At 42.7% G+C, this 13,809-nt stretch overlaps 1 protein-coding gene and 1 long non-coding RNA gene across 2 annotated transcripts in view; both read right to left on the bottom strand.

Annotated features, from left to right (window-relative positions):
- LOC139789130 (uncharacterized) overlaps positions 1–13,809 on the bottom strand; it is a 331,076-nt gene that overhangs the window by 32,305 nt on the left and 284,962 nt on the right. The gene's annotated exons all lie outside the window — the stretch shown is intronic.
- Positions 8,948–13,809, bottom strand: part of LOC139789154 (homer protein homolog 1-like) — a 43,895-nt gene continuing 39,033 nt past the window's right edge. Inside the window, exons 4-5 of the mRNA XM_071729678.1 lie at positions 11,130–11,210; positions 8,948–9,136 (exon numbers count right to left, since the gene is read on the bottom strand). Of these exons, the coding sequence (XP_071585779.1) occupies positions 8,948–9,136; positions 11,130–11,210 (270 nt within the window). The remainder of the gene's footprint in view (positions 9,137–11,129; positions 11,211–13,809) is intronic.

Below are 13,809 nucleotides of genomic sequence, written 5' to 3'. Positions count from 1 at the left end.
CATGTCTGACACTATCAACATCTTTTAGCATCTGTGTTAAAATACCAGAAGTTCAGTTCATCTACTTGGCAGTGCAACAGAATAGCACAATCAACAATCAACACATAGACAAGGGATCCCATAATCAACATATAAACGATCACATGAATTACAACATTAACAAGAACCTATTATCAATACAATATGAAAAGCACATTTCACACTGCAGTGGAAGGACTTAAATACCTTTTTAGTATGAGGAAGGTCTGGTGTCCACTGGTGCATAGAACCAAGAGGGTAGAGGAGGCTTATCCGACAAAAATTGGTCAGGGGGCCCCAAAAGCGTCCCCAGACCCCTCCTGGGTCACGGCACGGTGGAGTCCTGGTTTCCTCCATGGATGCCAAATTGAGGCTCAAAAAGGCCTAATAAAATTGTTTAGAGACAGAATTCTAAGCCTTTAAACAGCAAAGGTACACTCCTTCCCTCCCCCCTATTTTCCCCTTTTTTTTTTTTTTTTTTTTTTTTCTGTGGTCTGCAGCAGGGCTCATTTTTTGAGCAGCAGCAGTGTCTGTGGGGGTAGAGACAGCAGCTGCAGCTGCAACAGATACACTGGCAATGCTCACCGGCCATATCTGAGTTGTGCCCTTGTGTGTGGGGGGGCGAGAAGCGGCTGCGGAGGCAGGAGTGGGGGTTCTCTCTGTACCAGGGGCAGCTCTCACTCTCCGCAGCAACTCTTGGCCTCCGAAAAGGCATACTCGTTCTCATAACTGTGGGGTTTTTTTGTTTTTTTGGGTTTTTTTTGTTGTTTTTTTTTTTTTTACTCCTCACCAATATATGAGAAAAATTAACAACAACCACTAGAAGATTCAAAAATGAAATGCTATTGCTACTAAAATCTGGTGGAGTCAGCCTGAAACAAAATGAAGTGGTACAATCTCCCAAACCAAAACTCAAGTGTAATTACCAACCAAGTTTTTTTTTTTTTATCTCTGTATGAAACACCAGTGGACCATGCACCACAATATAAATCAATATTGAGAACCATATTGCAATGATGGTCCTTAAGCAGCTTTATCTGCTTCTAGCATTTGCACAGAAGCTTCTAACAATTGGGCTGCTGTAGCACCTTTTGGGAGTAGTCCTAATGCACGTTTAGTTTTTTTCATTAGCATTGTCATATGCTGACATATAAAAAATATTGTTTTCATCTCTTCTGTCAAATCAGGATGTGATATTACCACTGAATATAAGTGATCCACAAATTTTGGATATGGCTCCACTCCCTCGTTTAATATTTGTAAAAGAGGGAGTTGCTTGTGCAGGATCATGCACAGTTTGCAAAGCTTTATACGCCAATTCTTGTGAAAGTTGTAACACTTCAGTTTGAAACCATGCCTACAAATCTGCACATACAAAAGGACCAGCACCGAGTAACATTTGTGCTTGCACTCCGTATAATGCATCGGTGTTCTGTCTAGGAATCACAGCTTCATTTTCACACAGCATTTGCCATTTATGATGAAATTGCAATTGTTGATTCCACCTTCCCCCCCCCCCCCCCCCGCCACTATCCCCTCCACCACCCTCCCCTCCCCATGTTGGATCTGGAAGAGGTGGAGCAGTGGGTGTTAAAGGGTTAAGGGAAGTAGAAGCAGGGATAGGGAACAGATCAGGGGATAAAAATGAATTAGTGCCCCTGGGTTGTTCAGGGTGTTCCCCGGAGCAAAAAACTAAAAAACTAGTTTTTTTTCAGGGGTATACTCATCCTTGGTCTCCTGTTCTTTCAGTTTCTTCAGCAGTTCCCTGAGTTGCTTGTCTCTGAGTCCCAGTTCTTTCCTTGGTTGTTGCTCTATAGCAGGCACTGATGGTGTTGACAGGTGAAGCAGAGGATTAATTGATGGCAACTGTGGTCAAGAAGATAAATCAGGCATCGGAGGTGGAGAGGAAGGCAGCGGTGGCAGAGTGTTTGGGAGCCGTGGCAGGCGGGCAGGAGGGGGGGGTCTGCATTCCAAGGTTCCTCGCCTGTGTTCTCCGGCTTCTCTCCCTCTGGGTCCTCCGACGATTCTGGTGTTTTCGGTCGCTTTTCATTTTGCTTCTCAGTCCCATATTTGCTTTTCATCTGACCCCCCAGGGTCAAATGACACAGTTGGCTGAGCTTGAATCAGTATAGTCCCTTCAGGTGCTGGTGGGGGCACCTTAGGTGTCTCAAATAACTGCCTAGAGGTCAAGTCCATATTTTGAGCATTCATTGGTATTGGTAGATCAGGTGTTAAGGCAGCAAACGCTGAGGCTGCTACTCTTTCACTTTCCATCTCTTTTAAGGTTTCTCTAATCAATTTCCAGAGTGTCGCTAAGCGTCGTGCCTCCTTATCTCCATCGTTAATTTTATCCCATAGGGCAGTACCTATGGCTTCCCAAGTAGGTAACTCTAAAACGGTACCCATTGAGGGGATCAAGTCTCTATCCCGTGCCCATGTCAGTAATTCACGTAAGGTCCTGCCTTCGTGTGATAAACCTCTCTTAGAGAGAATACATTGGAGGAGCTTAACTACTGCCTCTTCTTCTTTAGAGAGTGTAGACCCCATCTCCTCCCCAGCCGCTCACCTTTTTCTTGGCAAGATTCTTCAATTCCGAGGTACCTCTTTCATTCCGTAGCCGGGCACCAGCTACGTAGACTGCCGGGGCAGCAGTCTCCTTTCGACTGGCTTCTCCGCTCCTGCCGTACCATTCCTTCGGTCTGCTTTCTCGCTACCCTCTCATTCCAGCTGTCTTCATCGCTCCTGGAAGCAACAGCGGGAGGGTCCCTGTTCGGGCACCAAATGTGGGAAAAAATCCGCGGAGGCTTAAAGGACGACACGCAGTCACCAATATGGTTAAAGTGAAGTCGTTTATTAACAGTGGACACTCGCTTTATATAGAGCCTTTGTTTATATAACAATATCTTGCAGGTGGCTATATCTTGGACACAAATTCTGTTCTCACAGATCTTCTGCTGGCTACCTCATTATCCTGTTATTTCTTCTTTTCTACTGCCAGTTCCCTTATCTTTTTCCCATAGCTCATCTTTCAGTAACCTTGCAACTGGGTCTCAAGGCCCTTAGTTTACTCTAGCTAAAGCTAAAGAGTCAGGATTGCTCACATGTCTGTTTTCTTCCAGACAGTTTCCCAACAGACGGGCAAACAGGGCGTGGCACGACAGAAGGGCGTGGTACAGAATTTTGCATGAGCAGGGCGCAGCCCCTTTCTTGGCTTCGGAGGCTACTTTAACTGGTGATCGTAATCCTCCCAGAAGAATTATGGTTTCCACTTGGGCGAAAGCCACTGCCTGGAGGAATGTGGCAACCCAGACGGAGGTCCCATGCAGTCACACAGGTGTCCAGGTCTCTGGACACTCTTGTAGTGAGGGAATCTCTGTTAAAGTGCACTGAAACACCCATCTGCCAACCTGACAAAGAATAACGTGGTTTGCTTCCTCCCAGGTACAAAAATCCGTGATGTTGCTGAAAGGGTGCCACATCGACTACTACCTGTTGTTACTCTTTCATGTGGGTATGAATGATACGGGGAGCAGGAACTTAAGTAAAATCAAGGCAAACTATAAATCTCTGGACCAGTCACTATAAGGTGCATATGCCACCTTATTCCAGTGAGGGTCACATCAGCCTTCACAATACTCAGTTCTTTAGATCCCGCCGTCATTCCAGAAATAGTGATGGATTCTGTCCCTTTCTGATTCGATGGCTTTAGGGTGCACTGTGCACCAGTGTCCACCAAGGCTCTATACTTTTGTGGCTCTAATGGGTTAGACCACTGAATCCACACAGTCCAATAAGTTTGGTTGTCCCTTTCCTCCTCCTGGCTGGAGGCAGGGCACCTCTAAGCGTTAGCGCATACACCATTGTCAGCACATGCATTATTGGGGTTTGCATTCCCATTACTCATAGCTGATGTGCTGGGATCCTGAGTCACCCACATACTAAAATTAGGTAACACCACACTGGAGACTTGAGCAGCCATCCTTTTAGAAGGACCTCTTTTTGTATTGGTCTTACTCATCAGCTTACATACTTGTGCCTGTAGGTCAGCAGTAGGTTTCTGATCCCACTTTTCCATGTTCTTTCCATACTCACTCAGGATTGTCCATAGAATTCCTCTTACTATGTTCTGTTTCTCTCGATTCAGTCTCATAGAAGGGCGTTTCCTCTTAATGGCTGCAATGCGGCCTCCTTTCCCTGTTTGAGAAAAATGGGGTAGATGTGGTTTTTCAGCCATTTCCTTTACAGCTGAGACCCAGGCCCAATGAGGAGCAGTGACAGCATCTTCATATTCTCGTGCTGTTTTAATCACATCACCCACAGCTGGTTCCATGTCTCTAGGAACCCATATAATTTCTGATAGTGTATGGTTAAATGGTGATGGTGCAGCATGCCCAAATCTTTGCCGCATAGGCTTAGGGCATGGCATGTGATAAGGATCTACAATGTCATCATCAGTATAGATCACATCTCGTAGAGCCAATTCTTTCAGATACCTGATAGCTTTTTCAAGTGTGGCTGCTTTGATTTGCAGGCAGTGTATTCCAGCTTTTTCCCCAAATGCCCAATCAGTACCTGCATCTTTGGCCAGGGATCCCAGCTGCCCAGCTTCTCTCTGAGTTAATGTTATGGTAGCAGCCCCTTCATTACAGCATCGGAGTAACCAAGTGAGGAGTGGTTCGCTTGCAAGATAGCCAAAGTCTTTTCTCAGAATATGCGAGTCCCTCATGGAATAGGACCGAACATATACTTCTGATTCTGAGGCTTCCTCCTCGGATAACTCTGCTTTAGCTGCTTTATGAGGAGAGGTCATATCCTCTATCTCCTCTATCACCTGGTCATTTTGTGGAGACTTTGAAGGACTAGGGCTACGACCTGATTTATTTTGTTTTACTTTTCTCCTAGTCACAGGGTCAACTAATAGCTCTGTGGATTGTGGGGGAGAGGCTGTGGTGTCTGCAGCAGTAGCAGCAGCAGAGCTCGCTTTCTGAACAGCACCAGTTTCTGCGGGGGTGGACGCAGCAGTTGCGTCTGTAGTGGATATTCTGGCAATTCTTGCTGGTCGTGTCCAAGTTGTGGCCTTGTGTGACGGGGGGCAGAACGACAGTGCTGTCTTCACAAGGCGTGCTCATTCCCCTAATTGTGGTAGTTGTCTTACTCCTCACCAATATATGATAATGTATGAGAATACATACGGGATAGACTACTACATGTGGGACAGACTACTCTGTTTGGTCAATATTGGTCATTTATCTTGTCCACTCCTCCTTAAAGGAGGGTTGCAGGTGTGACCTCTTTACTCCTTTTCTCTTTCTGGAGCCCAAAACGTTCCTCAGAACCAAGCAGTGGTCTTGGTTCTGCATAACATTCTCTAGCAGTAACTATAAACATCGAGCGTTATCAATCCTAGAAGCAGACACTAAGAAACTTGATGTTAATTTCAGTAAGTGCAGCTACTTATGAGAGACTTATCTGAAAGCAAAATTACAAGACAGAAAATTAGCTCTATCCTGGCCCAAACCAGGACAATTGATGACAACTTTCTGCTGCAGGTGGTTGAGGATCCAACAAGGAGAGGTACAATGCTGGACCTTGTATTCATGAACAAAGAAGGTCTGGTCACGGATGTTAAGGTTGGGGGCAGCCTTTGCTGTAGTGGCCATGACATGTTATAGTTTAGCATTGTTTAGCATTCTAAATATATTATAATATATAAATATATAAATATATAAATATATATAAAAATATATATATAATGAATATATATATATAAATATATAAATATATATATTATATATATATAAACATATATTTATATATTTATATATTTATATATTTTATTTTATATATTTTATTTTATTTTATATATTTTATTTTATATATTTTATTTTATATGTTTTATTTATATATTTATATATTTTATTATATATTTATATATTTATATATTTATATATAAATATATAAATATATAAATATATAAATAAATATATATAAATAAATATATATAAATATATAAATATATATTAGCATATAGTTTAGCATTCCAACCCTCTTTCATTTTGGGAATAGACTGGTGGGGCTAGTAGGGACATATTCTCCTCTCGATGAGGTTCTAGTCTCTTTTTCCTGGTCTCACATCCAACTCAGCTTTTCCTATCCTTCTCATCCCTCTGTTCAGTATCCAATATATATATATATTAAATTTCCTCCTTCATGCATATTTAAGAACTTCCGTTTCCTTCTGGTACCATAATAATTTCCTAAATTCAGGAAAGCATCCACATAAGGTAGTTCATCTCATTTTTCTTCACGTTTAAAATATAACATTAACTACAATATAGCATTATACTTTAAAGACACCCCTTCTGGCCATTTTCCCTTGTCATTCAATTAATACTGTGGCCCCCATTGATTATAATAGCTTTTAATTTTACCTTTAGTCATAGGATCCCCTCCAAATTTATTCCAGTCATTAAAATATATCCCAAGGGGGTGCTGCACCCATATTTCCTCTCCTACTTCAGGGCACCCTTTTTTTTCCCTTTTACTTTATGAATATTTGGTTCCAACAACCTCTGGGTTGGCAAGGATGAGGAAGACCCTCTTTCCTCCTCATGTGGACCCGAATAAGGGGCACCTAGACCTGGAAACCCAAGCTCTTCCCCCTGCTCCCAGAAATACCTCTGTTAGCCATTGCATTTTCAACTCACTGGTTGTTCCAGTGACCACGGAAGGCTGTCAGGGAATGCCCGAGTAAGTGGGTTGGTACACGCTGCAGTCCAGACTACCACTCCCCAGCGCTGGAAGATATCAGATTATCCTGGTTTGGGTCACGATAAAGGTGATTTTCTGTTTTGTACTTTTGCTTTCAGCTAAGTCTCTTGTAAGTAGCTGTACTTGCTGAAATTAACTGTCTCTCAGACAGTGTCTGCTTCTAGGACTGATAGCACTCAATGTTTATAGTTACAGCTAGAGAATGTTACGCAGAACCAAAGCCACTGCTCGGTTCTGAGGAACATCTTGGGCTCCGGAAAGAGAAAAGGAGTAAAGAGGTCACACCTGAAACCCTCCTTTAGGGAGGAGATGACAAGATAAATGACCAAAATTAACCAGAGTATTCCATCCCATACACGTCATACTCAGTATAAATTTGAGGGATCACAAGGGTCAAATCTTCTTCTGCCCTCTTCCTTCTTCCTTTATTCACGTGTTCCTGTTTGCTTTGGTATCCTGTGAGGATTCTGTCTGTTTGTCTGCCTGTGATCCTGATCTGTGCCAGCCTGAATCTGTGTGTTCCTGCCTCTACCTCCCAATTGCTGCTGATTCCAGGAGTCCAGCCTGGACTTTCCCAGGGCTGCCCTGCATCCTCAGTGGTGACGTGAGAGATATTGGGGGGAAGGAGGGAGGAACGTGGTATCATTTTCCTGTATATTTTAGTAATTTTTCCTTTTTATCATTACTGTTTCATTAAAGCTGTGTAGTTTAGTTTCCAACCCATAAGTCTCTCTCCCTTATTCTCTCTCCTTTCTTTATCAGGGAGGGGAGGGGGATTAATAGAGAGCATCTGTTATTTGGTTTATTTGCTGGGCCAGTGTTAAACCGTGAAACAGATGATTCAGGAAAAGCATTGTGACCATCCCAACTGGGTTGCCAAATTATCATGGCAAAACGGGGTCCATTTACCTGGTGTACAATAATCCAATCTGCACACAGAGTCAGGGTATTTCTTTATTCCACTTCTGCGCAGGAAGAGATGTTAGGTTGTAGATCCACAAAGCTAGCACACTCCCCACAAAAAGCTATAGTATATTTATCCTGTTTAGCAAGTATCAATATTTGCCTTTATTTACACTTATCACTTCCAGCTTCCAGCTTCCGGCTGCCTGCCCTTCCTGCCTTTTCCTGCTTCCCTTTCTTCACCCGTTCCCTGTTTCCTTCAGCATCCTGGGAGGATTCCGTCCATTCGCCTTCCTGTGGTCCTGATCCGTGCCAGCCCATATCTGCGTGTTCCTGCCTCCAGCTCTCGACTGCTGCTGACTCCAGGAATCCAGCCTGGACTTTTCCAGGGCTGCCCTGCAGCCTTGGTGGTGATGTGAGAGTTATTGGGGGAAAAGGGGGGAAAGAACATGGTATCAATTTTCCTGTATATTTGTATATATTTAGTCATTTTTCCCATTTATCATTACTGTTTAATTAAAGTTGTGTAGTTTAGTTTCCAACCCATAAGTCTCTCTCCCTTATTTTCTCTCCTTTCTTTATCAGGGAGGAGAGAGAGATTAATAGAGAGCATCTGTCTCTCGGTTTAATTGCCGGGTCAGTGTTAAACCGTGACATATATATATAAATAAACACACACACCACCCAACCAACTAACAAAGAAAAATTCTCAAAGGAAGAACAAGTCTTATAGTTACTCTGTTTCAATTAAAGATGCAACTCTCTCACTTTTGGCCAGAATAAATTGGTAACAGCACTGATGCTCCACAGTGGAAAGTATCCTGAGAACAACAAAACGGAGGGCTGTCATCACTAAGTTCTTGCACAAAACACAGAAAATATCTTAACTAAACCAGCAGATAATCTATATTGTATCTATCACAAAAAGGGGATGTGACCTAGGACACTGCTAATTCATCCATCACTGATAATTAGAGAAGGATTGGATTAATTTACTTTTAATATCTTTCAAGTTATTTATGGTCAATAATGTAAAAAGTGGTAATTTGTAATCCAAGTTTGTTTGTTTGTTGTTTACTTCAATTAACTACAAGCTGAGTTCTAAATTTTACATTGAAATATGACTCAAATTTAAAACAAGCCCTCTCAGAGGAGCGTTTTCTAATTTTGTGCAACTTTGATGCAGAGGCCATCACAGTCCTAAGAAGAGAGACAGTGCATCTTTAAGCTGATTGGCACTGAAATCCCGTTTTATTTAGCTGCTTTCTATTAGCTTGGCCAAATTATCTCGTAACTCTATAAGTTCAAATATTTTTCCATCAAGAATTTCTAAAAGTGTCTTCAAGTTATTGTGAAAAGCTTCTTGCTCATTCTGACTTTTCTCCAGATGTTGCTCTACATCATACAGCTGGCCTTCCAAGTCTTTGTTTCCAATTTCTACTTCCTTCAGAGAAAATACATAACATGTTAATGTGTTGTCTTCAAACAGAAAGCAGCCTAACCTCCTGCTGGTATTTGTGTGCTATTTTTGTCAACTGTTTTTGAAACAATTTGGGACTATTTAAAGTTTCTACTAAGCCAAAACCAGATCCTAAATTAAGATTACCTATGTACTATCATTTCCTCCATTTTTTTTTTCAGTAATTCATCTGAAGGACAGAAAATTTTGGACAGAATTAAAATTTAGTCAATGAACATGATATTCAGGTAAATTATCACTTCTCTCATTCAGAAATATGTCACCTACTGAAAACAGATTCTCAAAGGTTTACTTAAGTTCAAGTATAACCTTATTTAGACTATATGAATCACTCAAGTACACAGTCCCCATTGAATGGTCTCATAAAGAAGTTCATCCGGAATAATGCTTTACGGATGAGGGAGTACAACCTTACTCCTGTCCAACATTATAGGACTTTTCACCCTGAAAATTAGCACAGAAACATAAACTAGCAAGACTCATGTCAAGGTGAAATCGATTGAAACAAATTTAAGCCAGCAAGTGCAAGCTAAATGTCTTGCCTTATTGCACTGTGTCCCAGAGCTCCCACCTGCAAGCTCTGCAGTAGTGCAGCTATGGGATCAGGGAAGCGTACAAGTCACCATTGCTGTACATACAAGCTATTCCCATACACTGGATAGAAAAAAGAAGCAGCACAATGTTACTCATAGCTGAGGAGATCTGACCCTGAGCAAGCTCAGCTCTCATTCAAGAGGAAGAGAGGCCCCCTCATGCCAGCCAGTGGGAGGGGAGCCCTGTTGAATGGGACCCCTCACAGCTCTGGCTTGAGTGTGATGGGAGGGAGCCCATGGCTGTTCTGCTTTGCGCAAACTGGATGCCCTCTCTTTCATCAAGTTACTAATATAGCAGTCAAATGGGTCTGGAATAGCATATTGTTATTTGTCTCAATTGTACATATAAATTCATGCTAAATTACATAATTTCAGTTACGAAAAACACTCTAAAAGGTAGCACGGGGACGGTGTGTTTAGTACACCATACATCCTGTGCAGCTGTTCTCTGGGAAATTGCATAGTAAATTTGCATTTATGTACATTAACATTTTTTAAACGCCACTTAGCTTTGCAGTGGCTTTGTGTCACAAAGCTTTAACAGGCCTGCTCTGAAGTTTTATAACAAGTTTCACACAGCAATGATGTAAGTGATTTGTCAGCAGTCATTCCTCACAGCATGAACCTTCTGCTCTCCCACTGTCCCACTGTTTTTGTTATGATTCTTCTGTCTCTCTCAAAGCTAAGGAATTATATTCATGTTTACATTTGAGAGAACTCAGCTAACCATAAGAAACACCCTGACCCACACAGAATATGTGTGTGGGCAGTCAAGAGTAACAAGTATAAAATGGCACCTTTGTGTTAAAGTTGGTGACCTTCCCATCTGTGAGGGGTGTGATGGCAGCATCAATCAGCTGTTGCACCCCTGGCAAGAGGAGGGATGGAGACGCACAGTGGCAGTGCAGGTGGAGAAGGCAGAACCTCGGGGACTTGATCTCATAGCTATGGTTGCTTGTGCAACCATTAAAAAAAAGTGGAATACAAAATGATCCCAACATGATGATGAACATCCTGACAATTCAGTGGCAAACAAGACTTATGGGAAGACATTGCAGAGAAAATGAGACCAGAATTGCCTAGAATATGCATCAATGAAGCACATATGTTAGCCCAAGTGTATTCTGTGGACTTGTAAAAGAAATGTGGGTCTGTTCCCTCAGGAAAAAATAATCACCTATGGCAGGTTGAAATTTTGGTACAAATTCCTAAGGAGCATCCCTATCCACCACTTCACAACACAACGTAAATTACATATTTATCTGGCATCTTCAGTGAATACAGCACAAGTTGCTGATGTGAACTGCTCACTTGATTATATTTTTTCCCTTTTGTCTAAATTTAGATGATGCACTATAGCTCACCTGTAACTTCTGAGTGAAAGAATCCCTCTGTGTCTGGAGCTCTCTGGCAGTGTCGATTTCTTGTTTCAATCTTTGTATTTCCTAAGGGAGAAGAAACAACCTTGCTAGCAACGTTACCTGACTTTGCCATCAGTGCAGGTAAACTGCCTGCTGTTTCTTCTCTTGACCATCAATTGCAGTTATATCAAAACTGACAGTTAGTTATTGCCCATCATAGCACATAAAGTTTAAGCCCTGCTCCAAATATTCTTGAATCACAGTCCCAAAACAGCAATTCCGTTGTGAATAAACAATGCAGACAAATATTTCCTTTGCTATAGAAGTCCAATTCTTTGTCTCCCATATAAAAGATGTGAAATAATGTTTTCCTAGAAAATTAACGGTCCTTATAATTAAAGAAATAATTTTATACTTGAAATTCTATTATAATCTAGCCTCTTTGTCAAGAGAAAAATCAAATTTTAATCTGTAAGATGCTTATTATATCACTAGCAGCAGGGCTGAGGATCAAGAAATTGCCTGCTTTGATCACTGATGTCACAGTTTAGGCCCAGCCAGTAACAACCAGAACTCTGCTCGCTTATACCCCATCCCCCACTGCAGGATAGTGTCTTGGTTTGGGCCAGGATAGAATTAATTTTCTATCCTGCAATTTTACTTTCAGCTAAGTCTCTTCTAAGTAACTGTACATGCTGAAATTAACAGCAAGTTTCTCAGTCAGTGTCTGTTTCTAAGACTGATAACACTCAATGTTTATAGTTACGTCTAGAGAATGGTATGCAGAACCAAGGCCACTGCTTGGTTCTGAGGAACATCTTATGCTACAGAAAGAGAAAAGGAGTAAAGGGGTCACACCTGCAACTCTCCTTTAGGGAGCAGTGGACAAGGTAAATGACCGAAATTGACCAAATGGAGTATTCCATTCCATACGCATCATACTCAGTATAAATTTGAGGGATCACGAGGGTCAAGCCCTTTGGCCCTTCTTTCCCTTTCCTGCTTTCTTCAGCATCCTGGAAGGATTCCATCCATTTGTCTACCTGTGGTCCCAGTCCGTGACAGCCTGAATCTGTGTGTTCTTGCCTCCAGATCCTGACTGCTGCTGACTCCAGGAGTCCAGGCCGGACTTTCCCAGGGCTGCCCTGCAGCCTCAGTGATGACATGAGCATTACTGGGGAGAAAGGGGGGAGGAACGTGGTATCGTTTTTCTGTATATTTGTATATCTTTAATTATTTTTCCTTTTCACCACTATTGTTTCCTTAAAGCTGTGTAGTTGAGTTTCCAACACATAAGTCTTTCTCCCTTATTCTCTCTCCTTTCTTTATGAGGGAGGGGGATTAATCTGTTATTTGGTTAATTGATGGCCCAGCATTAAACTGTGACAGATAGGGAGGAGAAAATCCACCTAAAGGTTTTGAGACAAGGACAGGAAGACTTTCACTCCCCGATTATGCAATGGGCAAAAAGACAGACTTGGGGAGAAAAAAAAATTAATCTATCAGAACAGGAGAAAGAGAAAACATGACCAGATCTTAAAATACTTCCACCCACCCCTCCCTTCTTCCTGGGCCCCAATTACTTCACTCCTGGCCTCCCCCGCAGCAGCACAGGGGGACAGGGAATGGGGGTTTAAGGTGAGTTCACCACACGTTGTTTCTGCTGCTCCTTCCTCCTCAGGGGGGTGACTCATCACAGCCTTCCCCCAATCCAGCGTGGGGTCCCTCCCACGGGAGACAATCCTTAATGAACTCATCCAACATGAAACCCTCCCATAAGGTGCAGTCCCTCAAGAACAGACTGCTCCAGCATGGGCTTCTCACAGAGTTACTGCCTGCTTTGGGAACAGTCACTGTCCCTGGCACGGGTTCCTCCGTGGCTGCATATGCATATCTGCCCTACTGTGCTCGCTCATGGACTGCTCCACCTTGCTCCTCCATGGGCTGCAGGGGGGCATCTGTTGCAAGACGAACCTCTCTTAGGGCATGGCGCTCTGAGGTCCAAACAGGTGTTCCAGCAGAAGTCCACAAAGAATGCTCTGAGTCTATTGCCCTCAGGGTTGATTAGCATGGCTCAGTGCTATTGCTCCAGATTCAACTAACCTCTCTGCTGGCTTGCTCAGGAATTAGGTGAGCTTGTGTCTCAGGCCTCACCTTTTATTGGCCCCCTAATCCTGCTCATGCCCAGTGGGGGCCCGCTCTAATCAGGCACAGGTGGGCTTAACACAAGTTCATGCCCCCTACCTGGTAATTTGTGGCACCTGGTTGCCTCATTTCACTACATTCCCCCCCCCCCCCCCCCCCTTTTTTTTTTTTTTTTTTTTTTTGGAAAAGGAACACAAAAAATATGTGAAGTTCAAAAGTATACGATGTCCAAACCCGCAAATTCAGCAAGGTTATTCAGTTTGAGCTGCTGGATGATGCATTGTTGTCCATTAGAGATCTGGTCGCGGCAGGGCGTGTCCATTTACTGGGTACCCAAAGAGGTCCGGAGTCTGTGGAGACACAGCTATAACCTCTTCCAGTAAACAGTAGTGGCTTGGGCCCTACCCACTGACCTGTAGATGGATCCTTGTAATTGATTTGGACTTCAGGCATGCAGTTGATTTTCTGGGATGAGTAATGCAGTAACACGGGAGGTTGTTGGGAATCGCAGCTTAGACTAAAAAAATTCAGTGTAAAA

This window comes from Heliangelus exortis, chromosome W, assembly GCF_036169615.1.
Source record: "Heliangelus exortis chromosome W, bHelExo1.hap1, whole genome shotgun sequence".
Taxonomy (NCBI): domain Eukaryota; kingdom Metazoa; phylum Chordata; class Aves; order Apodiformes; family Trochilidae; genus Heliangelus; species Heliangelus exortis.
Note: the sequence above shows the minus strand (reverse complement) of the source record. Positions and strands in the feature narration are given on the sequence as shown.